This window comes from Dendropsophus ebraccatus, chromosome 14, assembly GCF_027789765.1.
Source record: "Dendropsophus ebraccatus isolate aDenEbr1 chromosome 14, aDenEbr1.pat, whole genome shotgun sequence".
NCBI lineage: Eukaryota > Metazoa > Chordata > Amphibia > Anura > Hylidae > Dendropsophus > Dendropsophus ebraccatus.
Genome location: NC_091467.1, coordinates 29237326 through 29253594, shown reverse-complemented (window position 1 = coordinate 29253594; position 16269 = coordinate 29237326). Strand labels below are relative to the sequence as shown.

General features: G+C 45.8%; 1 protein-coding gene across 1 annotated transcript in view; it reads left to right on the top strand.

The window, feature by feature from the left end:
• Window positions 1-3801: 3801 nt before the first annotated feature.
• ITGA3 (integrin subunit alpha 3) overlaps window positions 3802-16269 on the top strand; it is a 42502-nt gene continuing 30034 nt past the window's right edge. Inside the window, exon 1 of the mRNA XM_069951694.1 lies at window positions 3802-4292. Coding sequence (XP_069807795.1) covers window positions 4123-4292 — 170 coding nt within the window. The 5' untranslated portion in view covers window positions 3802-4122. The remainder of the gene's footprint in view (window positions 4293-16269) is intronic.

Genomic DNA, 16269 nt, shown 5'->3' with positions numbered 1-16269 from the left:
TTCCATTCACATTGAATGGAAAGCTGATGGCTCAAGTTCGAACAAACCTGAAAAATCCTGATGTTTGAACATCTCTACTGCCGGGTCCATCTCACCGAAGTGCCCCTCTGCTGCTAAATCCCAGGTCAACTCCTATCAACTAACACACTGGTCTCAAGTACTTTTGGATGTGCTGTTCCGCGTACTCATCACAGCAAGTTTGGGTTGAGTACTGGTTGTCTTTTTCTATGTCTTAAAGTAACAGCAACCTAACCAAAGTTGTCAAGACCCTCTCCAGAAGAGTACTGTACGCCTTGGACAGTGCCCCTCTAGGTTCTGGGGACAACATTTTTAGGTGAAAAAAATTTGATTCTTTATTCACATCCTACTATGCGACGATTCTGCTGGTTCAGGTTCCCTTTAAGGTGTAATACTTCCTCTATTTCACTTTATAACAGGAATAACCACCTATGCGTCCACAGTTCCCTTTTCACGTGTTTGTGTTCTGTGAGTGTAATACGGGACATCCTAGCCATGGAGACCACAAGTCACTGACATGATGCTGAAGATTATTATAGCAGACCTATTGACCTTCCAGTTTCAACCCCATTTGACCTTGTCCTTCCTTGTAGCACTGTTATTCTCATACTATATTAGCACTCTGTTTACTGTATATACTGGAAAACTCCTGGCATAGTCAATAAATCTACTCATAAACCACCATGGGAGCCTATGTATGATAATGCCACTCAGTTACATCCAGTGTGATACAGTGTGAAAAGAGCCTGAAGCTGGCTATATACATAAGGTGGTTCTGCTACCTCTCAATCCCCCTATACGCATGAATGACCGGAATGGGAAGAGGGAAGAAAGCCACTGCCAGAAATCACTGATACTGTATTTTCTCCTTAGGAATAAAAGAGTTAGCATTGGAATAAATGTAGAGAAAGGAAAAGTCGCTGCCAGAAACCACTACAGGTGGATTACCTCCCCAAGAACAAAAGGTTCGGAAAGTAAAAATTCAACATGTCCATTCCTTCTCTCCTCCTCATACCTACAGTCAGGGCAGCATCAGATGGCCATTATGCAGTTTGTATGGTCGGCCAGTCGTGCCGAGATTGGCACCAAGTTCACCAATTTTTTTTTCACCAAATTTATTTCTGGAATCAAACTCTCCTGGTCCCATTATAAACTGGGGTCATACGCTGATGGCTTGTTACTCTATGTGAGGAATCTGATCATTTCCTTCCCGGCCATTCTCCACAAATTTGAAATTTTTGGCCAAGTGAGCAACTTTAAAGACAATTATTCTATAACAGAAATTCTCAATGTCTGGCTACCCACCATATTGGTATCACATCTACCGGATTCTTTCTTCTTTCCTTGGCAGACCCCTGCTATTATATACCTGGGGGTGTGGGACCCTACAGATTTATCTACCTTGTTCTCCTTGAATTTCCTTCCATTGCTATCCTGTACCAAATCTGACCTCTCCACATATGATGATCATGGTTGTTTGGGTTTGGGAGAATAAATGCAATAAAATTGGATGTTACCGAGATTTTTATATATTTTTTAGGCATTACCCATATGTATCCCATCATAGACCTAAAGCAATTGAGGACTATGTTGCTTACACTGCTTACGTGGCACAAACTTGATGGAGGTTCATGCTTGCCGGATTTCTCTTCAAAGCTTCGGACCGAGACTTGAGGAATGGTTCCATAAGGTGCCTAACAAGCAGTGGGTAAGGATTATGGGAGAGTTATCGCCTATTGCGCTAAAATCCTTACCTTGGGTCTTCCCCATCCTTCATCCATGGCTTGAAGCTTTTCTGTGACTTAGTATTTTCTCCAGATATGAGACAGATTACTTAATCTCTTGCTCCGCTCGGGTATCCTGAGCCGGCTTTTTGAGAACCCATCTTTGCCTCCCCCTCCAGTGTGTGGAAGAGACTGCTTTCTGGGTTGGTGATCTTCTGAGGGGCCAAATTTTGGGGTCCAGGACTACTCTTTAGCCATTTGCCACTTGGCCTGCCCCGAGAGCAACCTGTCGGGGCTGGAATATGGGCAACTGAGAGCCTCATTCTAATGGAGCCACGTCATACAGGGGAGGGAATTCCCTCCCACTGGGGGCGAGCCGGCCTACCTCCAGTGCTTGAGCACCGGTGCATAGAACAACGCTGTGCACGGAACCGGGCCGTGGTCCTAAAAACGGACCACGGCACCGGCTTCCCCGTGACGGCGCCATTCGATCCGTTGGTTCAGATTAAAGAGGATGTACCTGGTAAATGATAATGTGGTATATATACCCATAATTGCTGCGCCAATGCACCCCTGAGGTGTGAAAGTGATGGGACTGCCCAGTCCTAAAACCTTTTTAGATATTCTGTTTTTGAGATCTATGCCCAGGTCACTGACATAACCACTGCCCATACACCTAGCTTAGCCTTGTCGTCATCCCTTTTTGGGGTCTCCTCCGCTGTCATGAAGGATCTGTTACATCACTTCCTATCAGCTGCCATACGGAGCTATGACTTCCTGCATTGCATGGAGTCTCTGATGGCGGAGGAACATGCACAGGTTAGCATGGACAACCTACAAAGATGGTCCTCTCTCTTTGCTCGCTGGCTGAATGTCTCTGCCTTGGGCTTGGATGAAATTATTTATCTGGTACCCCATGAACATGTTATTTATAAGGTCTATTTGTGACCAACCGAAAAGGAATAGATCCTACGGGTAAATGGTTGGCTATAGGTAGGGTTGTTCTTTGATGGATTCATTAAAGGATCCCCTGGTGGAGTCCGATGATGTTGGCACCCATGATTTACAGAAGAAAGACACGGTAAGTGAAGTCACATAGACAGTCCGAATAAAGACACAACAGGTCCAAGAGAGTCAACCTGGAGGGGAAAATAGAGAGAAAGGAGGACTTGAGGGGAATCCCATGGTCTGGGAAAGGAGAGGTGGGGGACCAACCATAGAAGTTTATGGAAATGTATCCCAGGGCAGATAGAGGAGAGCAGATACCTCTCAATGTTATTTCATTCACACTTCACTGGCTTCCATAGATGCCAATGTTACAGACTACAGGGGATAGGGGCAGCCACAGAGACCTAACAGATCATAGGTGGTCCTAGAAGGTGGTCCCAGACATACACTCAAGGGGATAACTTCAACCCAACTATGTTGGGGGGACGAGAGGGACAGTCAAACTTTACACTGAGGGTCTCACTCAAGGTTAAGACCCCAATGTTTTCTATGGGCCTTATTTGTCTAAGTAGTTATAACTCAGGACCATAATGCTCTGGGGCTGAGCGCTTTATAGAAGGTGCACATTATATCAGTGTATGCGGAGCATCATCCTAGTGACTTCTATGGTCACAATTACTAGTGAATGAAGGGATATACATTCTGATCCCATTCCCATGCTATATGATGAGAATGGGAGTGGTAGTGCCCATGTGGGGAGTAGTCATTGCCTGTCAGACCCCCCTGGGAATGGCTTGTGTGCTCAGATTGTTGGTCAGTACACTAACAGAGTGGTGTGAAGTCTATGACTTTCTTGTGTACATTGCGACTTTTCTGAGACTGGTGTGAGAAAGTTGTAACCCTGCTCCCCCCCTCCCATCCCTCCCAGTTCCCCCACCTCCTTCCCTCCAGTCATTCCCAGTACAGGCAGGTGCAGGGGGGCGGCCCCTTTAAGGGGACCTGCCTGGGATCTGTACCGGGTGTAAGGGAGAAGTTCACCGGAAGATAAGAGGGGGCAGCGGGAAGGGAGAGCCCAGAGAGACTGGGAAGGTGGAAGGGGCAGCAGCAGCAGCCAGTGCAATGGGAGGGCCTGGCACAGGGGGCAAGTGCTGGAGGAGGAGGAGGAGGGTCTGACAGAGGAGGCGGCAGCACTCAGGTCTCTGCAGGAGGTGACACAGGAGCTGCACTAGGAAGCGATCTGCACACATGGGATCTGCAAGATTCCTCAGGGATCAAGTTTAATCAACTGAGGATTCAAACTGCCCAGAGCGCTGGGATCTATGGTGTAGCGGGGGGCTGAGGCGGGATCCGCACAGACTGATCACTGATCCGGGATCAGCACCAGGGACAGAACCGGCACCACATCCCCGGGAGCAGCCGAGTGTCCGCCGGGATGAGGACGGCTCCGGCCCCGCTCTGCCTGCTGCTCGGGCTCTGCCTCACCTGCACCGGCTTCAATGTGGACACTCAGTTCCCGGCCATCAAGCAGGCGGGGGCACCGGGAGGGCTGTTCGGCTTCTCCGTGTCTTTCCACCAGCAGAGAGAGGGGCAACAGCGCTACCTGTGAGTAAGGAGGGGAGGGGCAGGGGCAAGAGGTGGGGGGCAGGAGGGGAGGGGAAAGAGGTGGGGGGCAGGAGAGCAGGGGCAAGAGGTGGGGGGCAACAGGTGGGGGGCAGGAGGGGAGAGGGCAAGAGGTGGGGGGCAGGAGGGGAGGGGGCCGGAGGGGAGGGGGCAAGAGGTGGGGGGCAGGAGAGCAGGGGCAAGAGGTGGGGGGCAAGAGGTGGGGGGCAGGAGGGGAGGGGGCAAGAGGTGGGGGGCAGGAGAGCAGGGGCAAGAGGTGGGGGGCAAGAGGTGGGGGGCAGGAGGGGAGGGGGCAAGAGGTGGGGGGCAGGAGAGCAGGGGCAAGAGGTGGGGGGCAGGAGGGGAGGGGCAACAGGTGGGGGGCAGGAGGGGAGGGGGCAAGAGGTGGGGGGCAGGAGAGCAGGGGCAAGAGGTGGGGGGCAGGAGGGCAGGGGCAAGAGGTGGGGGGCAGGAGGGGAGGGGGCAAGAGGTGGGGGGCAGGAGGGGAGGGGGCAAGAGGTGGGGGGCAGGAGGGGAGGGGGCAAGAGGTGGGGGGCAGGAGAGCAGGGGCAAGAGGAGGGGGCAACAGGTGGGGGGCAGGAGGGCAGTGGCAAGAGGTGGGGGGCAGGAGAGCAGGGGCAAGAGGTGGGGGGCAGGAGGGGAGGGGGCAAGAGGTGGGGGGCAGGAGGGGAGGGGCAACAGGTGGGGGGCAGGAGGGCAGGGGCAAGAGGTGGGGGGCAGGAGAGCAGGGGCAAGAGGTGGGGGGCAGGAGGGGCAGGGGCAAGAGGTGGGGGGCAGGAGGGCAGGGGCAAGAGGTGGGGGGCAGGGGGGCAGGGGCAAGAGGTGGGGGGCAGGAGGGGAGGGGGCAACAGGTGGGGGGCAGGAGGGGCAGAGGCAAGAGGTGGAGGGCAGGAGGGGAGGGGCAACAGGTGGGGGGCAGGGGAGCAGGGGCAAGAGGTGGGGGGCAGGAGGGGAGGGGCAAGAGGTGGGGGGCAGGAGGGGAGGGGCAACAGGTGGGGGGCAAGAGGTGGGGGGCAGGAGAGCAGGGGCAAGAGGTGGGGGGCAGGAGGGGAGGGGGCAGGAGGGGCAGGGGCAAGAGGTGGGGGGCAGGAGGGGAGGGGCAGGGGCAAGAGGTTGGGGGCAGGAGGGGAGGGGCAACAGGTGGGGGGCAGGAGGGCAGGGGCAACAGGTGGGGGGCAGGAGGGGAGGGGCAGGGGCAACAGGTGGGGGGCAGGAGGGGCAGGGGCAACAGGTGGGGGGCAGGGACAACAGGTGGGGGGCAGCAAGAGGGGGGCATCTCATCTCCAATCTCTAGGGTAGTGGTGTGTCTATACAAGTAGCTGGGACTATGGGGGTCGAGGAGGGGGGGGGGGGGTGTATGTGTACATGATGGGGACCCTATGAGTATATGTACAGGTGGGGATCTATCTATCTGTCTGTCTATTCATCCATCCATACTTTAATCAATATATTCTATATAAAATCTATCTGTCTGCCTATTCATCCTTATATTTGTCTATTCTATATCATAGCTGTCTACCTATGCTTCTGTCTGTTTATCTATGTATATGCCCATTTATCGGGTATCTATCTTTCTATCTACTTACCTACCATCCATCCATATATCTGTCAATTATCTATCTATCTACTGAATCTTTCCATCCATGTATTTGTCCATTTATCTCCTATCTATCTGCCTATCTATCTATCTACCTATCTATCTATCTATCTCCTATCTATCTATCTATCTATCTATCTCCTATCTATCTATCTATCTATCTATCTACCTATCTATCTATCTCCTATCTATCTATCTATCTACCTATCTATCTATCTCCTATCTATCTATCTCCTATCTATCTATCTACCTATCTATCTATCTACCTATCTATCTATCTATCTATCTATCTATCTATCTATCTATCTATCTCCTATCTATCTATCTATCTATCTATCTCCTATCTATCTATCTATCTCCTATCTATCTCCTATCTATCTATCTATCTATCTACCTATCTATCTATCCTATCTATCTATCTATCTATCTATCTATCTATCTATCTATCTATCTATCTATCTATCTATCTATCTATCTATACAACATAACCATGTACACTGCAGCTAATGAGAGTTGTAATATATTTGGTACCAGCTTTATTGGATACAATGAGTAGAATCTCCATGCCTCCTGGGTTACATGTCTCCAGCACGTGGCAGTCTGATTATATGTGAAGAATAATATAGTGTTATGTCCTCAGCGTCCTGACCAGGGATATGGTGGGGTCACCTGAGCTAATGATAACCTGGTTGCTATATGGGCTTGGCTGGGACAATCCTTTACTATTATAGAATAATGTATAATGTACATAGTGATGGATGAGTGTATATAAAGGTCATGGCTGTATATGGTGAGTGCAGGATATATTGGTCCTGCTATAACATTGGGGACTATAAACAGATGTTCAATGAGACAACGTCTATGCAGAGCCCTATAACCTGGGGCTCTCCAGCTGTTGCAAAACCACAACCCCCATCATGGCTTCTACTGTCTGGGAGTGATGAGGGTTTTGGTTTTACAACAGCTGGAACGCCACAGGTTGAGAGACTCTCTGCTGAAGTAATATACTAAACCTAGAGGAGGAATCTGCTGGAAATTCCCATAAAGTTGTATTATAAGGAGTCGACCATTGTAAACATGGAAGCAGCGCTGGTCTTTGTTGAACGCCCTGTGTGCTTTTCTCATTGTAAAAAAATTCTTTGGTAGTGGGTGTGAAAGGGTTAACCCTGCAAGAATTCATCACTTTTGGTTACCATGGGGAATAACTTCTGCATTCTTAACCCTGAGGGGGGGGGCTAGCTAGGAAAGAGTTAAGAATAGGTGACTAATACTCTCATGTTGGGGGACGCCGGCGGGAAAGGGGTTAATGGCAAGAGGTAATGTAGCATGCAGTGGCACGGATGGGGTTAATGTGTGCGGCCTTGGCATGGGAGGGGCCCGAGCAGCATGTCCTGCTCAAAGTCTTTACTTTCTTCTTCCTTTGTTCATCTCACCTGCAGATAAGAAAGTTTTATAGCGCCTGCAGGGCGGGGTGTGCAAATAGCTAGGTGCAGACCAATGGCACACACTGACACAGCAGTGCACACACAAATCACAGCCCGGACGCCAAATGACTACAAAAGCAATAAAAAGGATACAAAAAAATTGTGCTTCTAGTAAACTAGCAGACTTAAAGGGGTTGTTCAGCATTTTTTTTTTCCTTTTAAATCAACTAGTGCCAGAAAGTGGCAAAAGATTTGTAATTTACTCCTATTAAAAAATCTCAAGTCTTCCAGTACTTTTCAGCTGCTGTATATCCTACAGGAAGTGGTGTATTCTTTCCAGTCTGGGAAGCAGGAGAGGTTTTCTATGGGGATTTGCTACTGCTCTGGACAGTTCCTGACACGGACAGATTTGGCGGAAGAGAGCAGTGTGCCAAAAAGGAGAGAGTACACCACTTCTTGCAGGACATACAGCAGATGATAAGTACTGGAAGGCTTGAGATTTTAATAGAAATAAATTACAAATCTTTGACGATTTAAAAATGTTTTATTTTGGTGAACTACCCCTTTAAATCACCATGGGGAGTTTGGGGAAGTCGGTAGAAATAGCCGTCAGTCCAACAAGCATTCGTCTCATGATGTAAATTGTATGTCCACCACCTGGGCAAGAAGACATCATGGTGGTCTATAGAGAATCAACATAGTAGCACAATGCCGCTATGAGTTCACATCTATGGATTCTGGCTTGTTGCAGCAATGATACGGACGCCATAAAGCGGTTAGATTATAGCTCTGTTCTCTATTAAATGGGTTATGCAGGATTAGGAAAAAATAAGCTAATTACTTACAAACAGGTTGTGTGTGGTATTATAATTCAGCTCCATTCACTTCAATGGAACTGAGCTGCAAAATCCACATCCAAACTGAGGATAGAAGTGGTGCTGTTTCTGGCCAAATTTTCCTGTGTTCCCTATGGGGAGGGGTAACCCACAGTCAGACTGTTCTGGCAGCGGCTTATCTCCCTAAGGGCCCTATTACGCGGGACAATTATCGGGCGAAAAATCGTTAAATCGTTCGAATTTAAACGATAATCGTTGTGTGTAATTGCAGGCAACGATTGAAAAATCGTTCGTATGTCGATTGTTTATTTAGATCTGAACCTAAAATTATCGTTTATTGTTCGCTGTAGTTCCACATTCGGTCGCTCAAGTTCCGCGTTTTGTCACTAATCGTTCAGTGTAATTGGACATTGTCCATTGTTTTTCTGGGATAAGAAGGAATAAACGATCATAGTAACAATCGCAATAACGATCATAGTAACAATCGTAACTAATGATTATCGTTCTGTGTAATATGGTGAACTGTTTCAGGTTAACGATAAACAATCTAGTTTGCGATCGTTTATCGTTAGTCGTTAATCGTTAGAAATCGCTCAGTGTAATAGGACCTCAGTGTAATAGAGACAATGATCAGCCGATGAAACGATCATTGGCTGATAGTTGCTTTAGGCCGCCGACTGCTCGTCACTACGTGTAATAGCGATGTGCGTCCGACAAACAGTCTACATTACCTATCCACGCTCCAGGGCTCCTCTTGCACTCTGCTTCTTCCCTGCTGCTTCAGAGCGGCCTGTCTGAGCTGACAGGCCACTCACCCAGACTGCAGGAGGAGCCCTGGAGCGTGGACAGGTAATGTATACTGTTTAAGCAAGGGCTGCAAGGACATCAGTAAGGATGTCTGTGCAGCCTTTATCGGCCGTGTAATAGGCCCAGTAAACATTTACGTTTACATTATTGATCAATCAGGCCCCCATCGGCCCCTTAGGGTCCTATTACACAGAGTGATTTTTAACGATTAACGACTAATGCTGCGTTTACACGTAACGATTATTGGCCCGATCATACGATTAGCGATGTTGGATTTACGATTTTTTTTTTTATAACGATCAGCGTTTAGACGGTACGATATATCGTACGAAAATTCGCACTGCGATCGTTTTGCGATCGTTTAAGCCTATCTAACACATTGGTTAAATCGGCGAACGACTGTTCACACGGAACGATTTGCGAATTTTTTGCGTACGATGAACGACGATTTGCTGACCTGATGAAAGATCACGATGTACGATTTATCGTGCGTCGTTCGATCGTTCGCTGCGTTTACACGTACGATTATCGTTCCAATTCGACCGTTATCGCGCAAATTCGCACGATAATCGTTACGTGTAAACGCAGCATAACGATAAATGATTGCAAACCAGATTGTTTATCGTTAACCTGAAGTCATTCACCATAACACACAGAACGATGGTCGTTAGTTACCATCGTTATTGCGATCGTTACTATGATTGTTTACATGAACAATGTGCAATTACACTGAACGATTAGTAAACAAAAGCGGAACATGAGCGAACGAATGTGGAATTACAGTGAACGATTAACGATAATTTTAGGTTCAGATCTAAATCAACGATCGTTGCCTGCAGTTACACAGAACGATTATCGTTTAAGGTCAAACGATATAACGATTTTTCGCACGATAAAGGGCTCTTAGTAATACGAAATGTTTGACTGAGTTTTAGCCAAGATTGGATCATTTTTATTTTTTTCAAAGGAAAATTTTCTTTTTTTATATTATTATACAAAAAAAAATGTCTTTCAAATCTGGTGTCAGAAAGTTATATAGATTTGTAATTTGCTTCTATTTTAAAACTTCTAGTACTTATCAGCTCCTGTATGCCCTGCAGGAAGGGGTGTACTCTTTTGAGTCTGACACAGTGCTCTCTGCTCTCTGGGGATTGGCTGCTGCTCTGGACAGTTCCTGACACAGACAGAGGTGGCAGCAGAGAGCACTGTGTCGGACTGGAAAGAATATACAACTTCCTGCAGGACATACAGCAGCTGATAAGTACTGAAAGACTGGAGATTTTTAAATAGAGGTAAATGACAAATCTATATAACGTTTTGAAACCAGTTGATTTGAAAGAAAACGATTTTTACCGGATAACCCCTTTAACGTTGGTTTTGCCTGGTGTGTCCCTTTAAATATGTCACGACTGGGCACAGTTCAAAGGCCGGATAGGTTTCATTACAGGGGACAGGCAGGTTTGTCATACTTGACCTGACCGAGACGGATTTTGTAATTATTGTGTTAAGTTATTAGATTTTCTGTGTATGTTGTTTTGACTGCTGCGGCTTATTAACAAATTCCTGGTCTCTGACCACAGGCCTTGTGTCTTCCATAGAAGAATGGGTGATGCCCTCCCCTGCTTCCTGAGGAAGCTCTTGTCTGTCTTGCAGTGTGTCCTTTTTGGCCAGGATGCCATCGGAAATGTCGATAAATTGAACATTTAGGTCTGTGGATGTGCGGACCTCAAACAAGACGTTAGGGCTGGGTTCTCCAACCTGCAAAACTACAGCCGGACAGCGAGAGAGCCACAAGTGGAGGAAGAAGGGATTAGAGGATTCATGGGGTGCAAAAGTTAATAGCTATGATCTTTTACTTGAAATTAGGCTACAGAAATTTGTAATTTTACCTATTTCAAATTTCGAATTTGTAATTTTTTCATTGGAAAATTTCTAAGAAATGTTTACATTTTCTGCAGCCCTTCCATTGTACGCTTTAAAGGGGTACTCCAACAATTTTTTTTTATTCTTCAAATCAACTGGTCTCAGAGAGTTATACCGATTTGTAATTTACTTCGTTTTAAAAATCTCCAGCCTTTCAGTACTTTTCAGCTGCTTTATGTCCTGCAGGAAGTGGTGTATTCTTTCCAGTCTGACACAGCGTTCTCTGCTGCCACCTCTGTCTGTGTCAGGAACTGTCAAGAACAGGAGAGGTTTTCTATGGGGATTTGCTACTGTTCTAGACAGTTCCTGTCATGGACAGAGGTGGCAGCAGAGAGCACTGTGTCAAACTGAACAGAATACACCACTTCCAGCAGGACATACAGCAGCTGATAAGTACTGAAAGACTGGAGATTCCTTTTTGAAAAAATAAAAAAATACAAATTTTAAAAACTCAAAAAGGCTTGAAACATTTCTGATCACTAAGGGTTAGGCTGTGTTTACACTGTGCGTTTTTGTTTCATGTTGTTGAATACACAAGTTCCCGCAGGACATACAGCAGCTGATAAGTACTGGAAGACTTGAGATTTTTAAATAGAAATAAATTACAAATCCACATAACTTTCTGACACCAGTTGATCTGAACGTCATTTTTTTCGTTTTTGCCGAAGAACCCTTTTAAGCACATTTCACAAATAACGGCCGTTGTTTACACAATTGCGGCCGTTATTATGAAATACAACTGTGTTTTTTACGTAGTGTGAACATAGCCTTAAAGAGTATTTACAACAATTTACCTGCCCATTAAACAGTACACTCAGGATGACAGGATGTTTTTTATAGCCTAACTGAGCTCAAAGTAAAAGAATTCAGGTGTGACTGTTCTTAAAGGGATGTTCCTATCACAGAAAGTGGGATTACATCTCTACGATATGACATCATTTCCTAATCAATCAGGGTGTGACAACCAGGGCTGCCATTGATCTTGAAAATAAAGGGTTTATAGGGCTAGTTCTCTTGACAGGTATCATTGCCAACCCCACTAATGCCCCCACTCATAAGATAACCCCTTTAAGAGATAATGTTTCAGCAAAGCCATTTTTTTTTTTACAATTTTTGGTATAATTTGAGTATAAAGTATATGTATTTAGATGACAGCACAGCCAGTTGATATTGGTGGTGCAGTACCCTGTTACCTGTAGTGCACCATGTATAGAGTGACTATATAGGTGTGTATGTGTTTAGTCCCCATTTCCTGCCACGCATTCCATAGATTCTTGCAGCGTCCTCTCAGCACCTCCCCGCTTGTACATACCTCATCTCTTAGAGAATCCATGCCCTGTGGGGGCAGAATCTCTCCATTCATTCACCCTTTAGTAAAAGAAAGTAATTCTGCTGGTGCTATAGCAGGGTGTGGATCATACTCCTGGCAGCGTCTGCGGTACCTGGGAACAATGGGGCTGAAATCCCATAAACCTTTAGAAATAATACAGTAACCACATGTCTGAAAACGATTTCCTAAGTCCAGTGGACTGTATGGGCTTAGAAAGCTGATGTGATCTAATAAATGTGGCTAACATTAGAAGAATCCATGTGGGATTGTATTCTAGAGCTTATATGCCTGCCCCTATAGACAGGTAATATACACAGGTGATAGTCCTAGATGAAATTCATAAAGCTATTTTATATGGGGAGAGGATGGGACCTACATACATCTATATGGATGTAGGTCCCATCCTCTCCTCAAATAAAATAGCTTTATGGATTTCATCTAAGACTATGGTTAGGTTAGACAACCAGTGTTAAGATGATTTAGTTGGGTACCCTAGTCTGGACCCTCTTGGTTGCCCATTCATGTGTGGCTGTTCGCACTGGGGTACCATTAAAGTCTATTCATTTCAAGAGGTGCCATGTTCTGTTAATACAAAATTTTGGGATAGGGAGGGATGTTACCATTTTGTGGAGGTACAATCAACACCAACTTTTACTGTACCAGCCAGAGTCGGGGAACGTTGAGTTACCAACATGGTGGGTTCTTGGTTGCCGTCCTATGACAACCATGGGCCTATATGTTGATACTCTATTTTCCAAGTAGACTATGAATCAGGGACTTCCTTAACTTCATCCAGTGCTGCAGTTGGGTTAGACAACCCCTTGCAAGTTAAAACTGATATAGTTAGACACCATAGTACCACCTCTATTAAAGCTAAGGTGTGGTTCTTGACTAGGTGTCCACTGACATTGTGGGGGCCAATGACGGGATAGGGAAGAATACTACCATTTTGTAGAACTACTAACACCCATTTTTACTGAACCAGACGGCATCTGGAAACATTGTGAGTTCTTGGTTGACATCCATTGACAACCCTGGGCCTATCGGCTGATACTTTACTTTCCATAAAAACAGATAAAGCGTGAAACAGGGATTTTATCAAGGACCATGGTTGGGTTGGACAGCCCTTTGTATGGTAGCAGGTATAGTTAGCTACCCCATTGAGGACCTATTCCAGTAGAGCTAAGAGTCCATTCTCTTGACTCTGTGGAACAATCTATGTCCATTGATTTTAGTGAGTGCCATGTATTTTTGAGAGGGAAATCACAGGATAGAGAGGGAGGTTACCCTTTTGTAGAATTACAATCAACACCAGGCTGGGAGTCTGGGAAAGTTGGGTTACCAGTTGGGTTATTGGCTGCCATCCAGTGACAGTCATTGGCCTAAAGGCTAAATAAAAAAAAGCAGAAAAGCAAGCATATCACGGCTGTTAGACAATTCTTTGCATGTTAAGCAGATATAGTTTGGTACACCCATATGGACCCTATTTGCTATGCCGAGATCCTGACTATGGAGGGCCATAGGTATTGATCTGAATCAACACTTAATAGACCCCTTAATCTCAATGCATGGTATGATGGGGGAATGTGGGCTGGGGCTGTCCCGATCCACCACAGTAGGAGTAACCATACTCTGCAGAAACTCCTGCAATGAGTCTTGGTCCGGTGGTTTTAGTTGACTCAAGAATTTCAGTAGACGAGTAAAAACCTGTGCATGTATGAATGTGTACATTGGAATGACAAGTGAATTCCAACTTGTGAATCTCATTCACCTAGTGTAAGGGCTGTTTGTAGACAACCCGCCATCGCTGGACGGTCAATGTGTCTAATTACTTCTATCACAAATAGAGAGTAGGAAGACTAGGGAGTTCGGGAAAAGATGGATACAGCCTATGGCCTATTCAGCCTAATGATCGCCAGTTATTGAAGGTGTATGCCCACATTTTGTTTTTCTTGGCCCAGTACTCACCTACCTGTCCCTTTTGTAGTAATTGTGTGGTTTAGTATGTACGTTCGTTTGCCTGCTCCCATGATGACATATACTTGATCACACAAGGACCTATAAAAAACACCTCAGTTATGGGTTGGGGCCTAGGGAATTTAATTACTCCCATCACTGATAACAAATTGACTTCTCAGTGTAAAGCTCCTTTTACATGGGACAATTATTTGCTAGAAACATTCCTTCGATTGATATTCGTCCTTTTAAAGTGTCAGTGATCCGGGATCGGGAAATCCCCTGATCCTCAGCTAATTAGGACTGCAGTATATATAAATGGTCGCACGAACGATGCAATCATTGTTTGTGTGACCTGGCTAATCATGCCCTCTGAAGGCACTGTAAACTAGCGCAGATCTCGCGTGCGTCCTTGCACGGCAATATATCGGGGCACGTAAAAGGACCCTAACAGAATTTACTAGAAAATAAAATTATTTGGTCCTTTATTAGACTTTTTTTTTTCTTTTTTTCAAGCTTTCTGGTGAGGGCTCATAGCTGATGTTTCCTGCCCTGTTCCAGTTGTAAAGTTATTAAAAAAAAATTGTCTGGTTGCTCATTCTTCTGTATGGTATATCATTGTGACCTTTAACCAGCTTGTGAATGACATATAAAAGGTGACTTCTACTAACAGGCTGTAAAACTTTACGTATGATGAATGATAGCAATACCGCAGTAGTAAGGCAGCCGGATGCTCCTCTAGTAACATGGCCATAAACAAAAATTTTTGGCCTCTTTTCAGATCCCCCCAATACGCATGCATACTTTGCTCAGCTGAGTGTGCATGTATTATAAATAAGGAGAGAAGGGAAAGCTGTTGCCTCTGACAGCAGCTTATCTTCCCGAGAACAAAAATCACAGGAGTTCTCCGGGTATATGGCTTTCCTTAGCAGTTCTGTATAGACGTGTGAGCGTGTTTACTTCTACACCTACTCCATCACTGCCTATGGAGATATATATAGTAAATTGTACAGCAGCCCTTCCTCCTTAGCCCCATGTCTGTAGCCCACAGCTCATGTCTGCAGTCCTCCTGTTGGGACACGCTAAGGGGGAGGCAATGTAAACTTCCCTCACCTCCTTATCTAAGGGGTCAGTGTTAGTTCCCACTGTAGACATGTCTTTTGTGCATTGTGCAGGAGGCTGTAGACTTTCTTCCTAGGACATATCATATTGCAGCTATTAATGTCTGCACTGAGCTGTTATATTAGGTTTATATTCTGTTTTATGTATATATATATATATATATATATATATATTTACTCCACCCAAAACCTGATAAATCACAGCTACAGATCCCTGTAGCCAGACTGATAGGGGCCAAGGTAGCTGAGATATACCATGTTGTTTGCAGGATGTTTGCTAAGGAGATCTATATCATGTGTCTTTTGTGATATGGAGCTTACAGGGAAGGATTTATTTTTCAAAGGTGGCCATATGCTATCAGCCGAACGTATTTCTTCCGATTCCTCTATAGCGTGGAATCTTGTGTGGATAAATAAAGGATCGGCCAGCTGTCTACAGTGGATGGTTGGAAGGCCTCCATTAGCATTAGACCTTATTCACACGTCCCGTGAAATTGTTTGTGATCGCAGATCAGGGGCCACAGACAATTTTAAAAGCCGAATCGAAACAATCCGAGCTGCGATCTGCTCTGTGAAAAAATAGGGCATGTCCTAGTGCGGAGGCGGATTGCAGCATGGATTCCCTAATAGAAGTCTGTGGGATCTGTGTTTTTCACTGGAATCCGTGAAAAAGAGGGATCCCATGTCACATACCTCTACAGGGAGATCACCCCCGCCCCCCCTCCTGGCTGTATGTTACAGAACCGCAGCAGCTTTCCCCCTCTGTTTCTATGCCGCTGTGATCCCACCATCTCACCGGCCACCATCTCCCTCAAACCAACCTCCCCCATTTGCCAGCTTTCCGAGTGGTGGAGAAGGATGCAAACCACGGATTGTTTTCACGGACTAGCTAGCAGACTAAAAATCACCATCCATAAAAACACTGAACATGTGAATGAGGCCTTAGATACTTAGCGGATTATGAT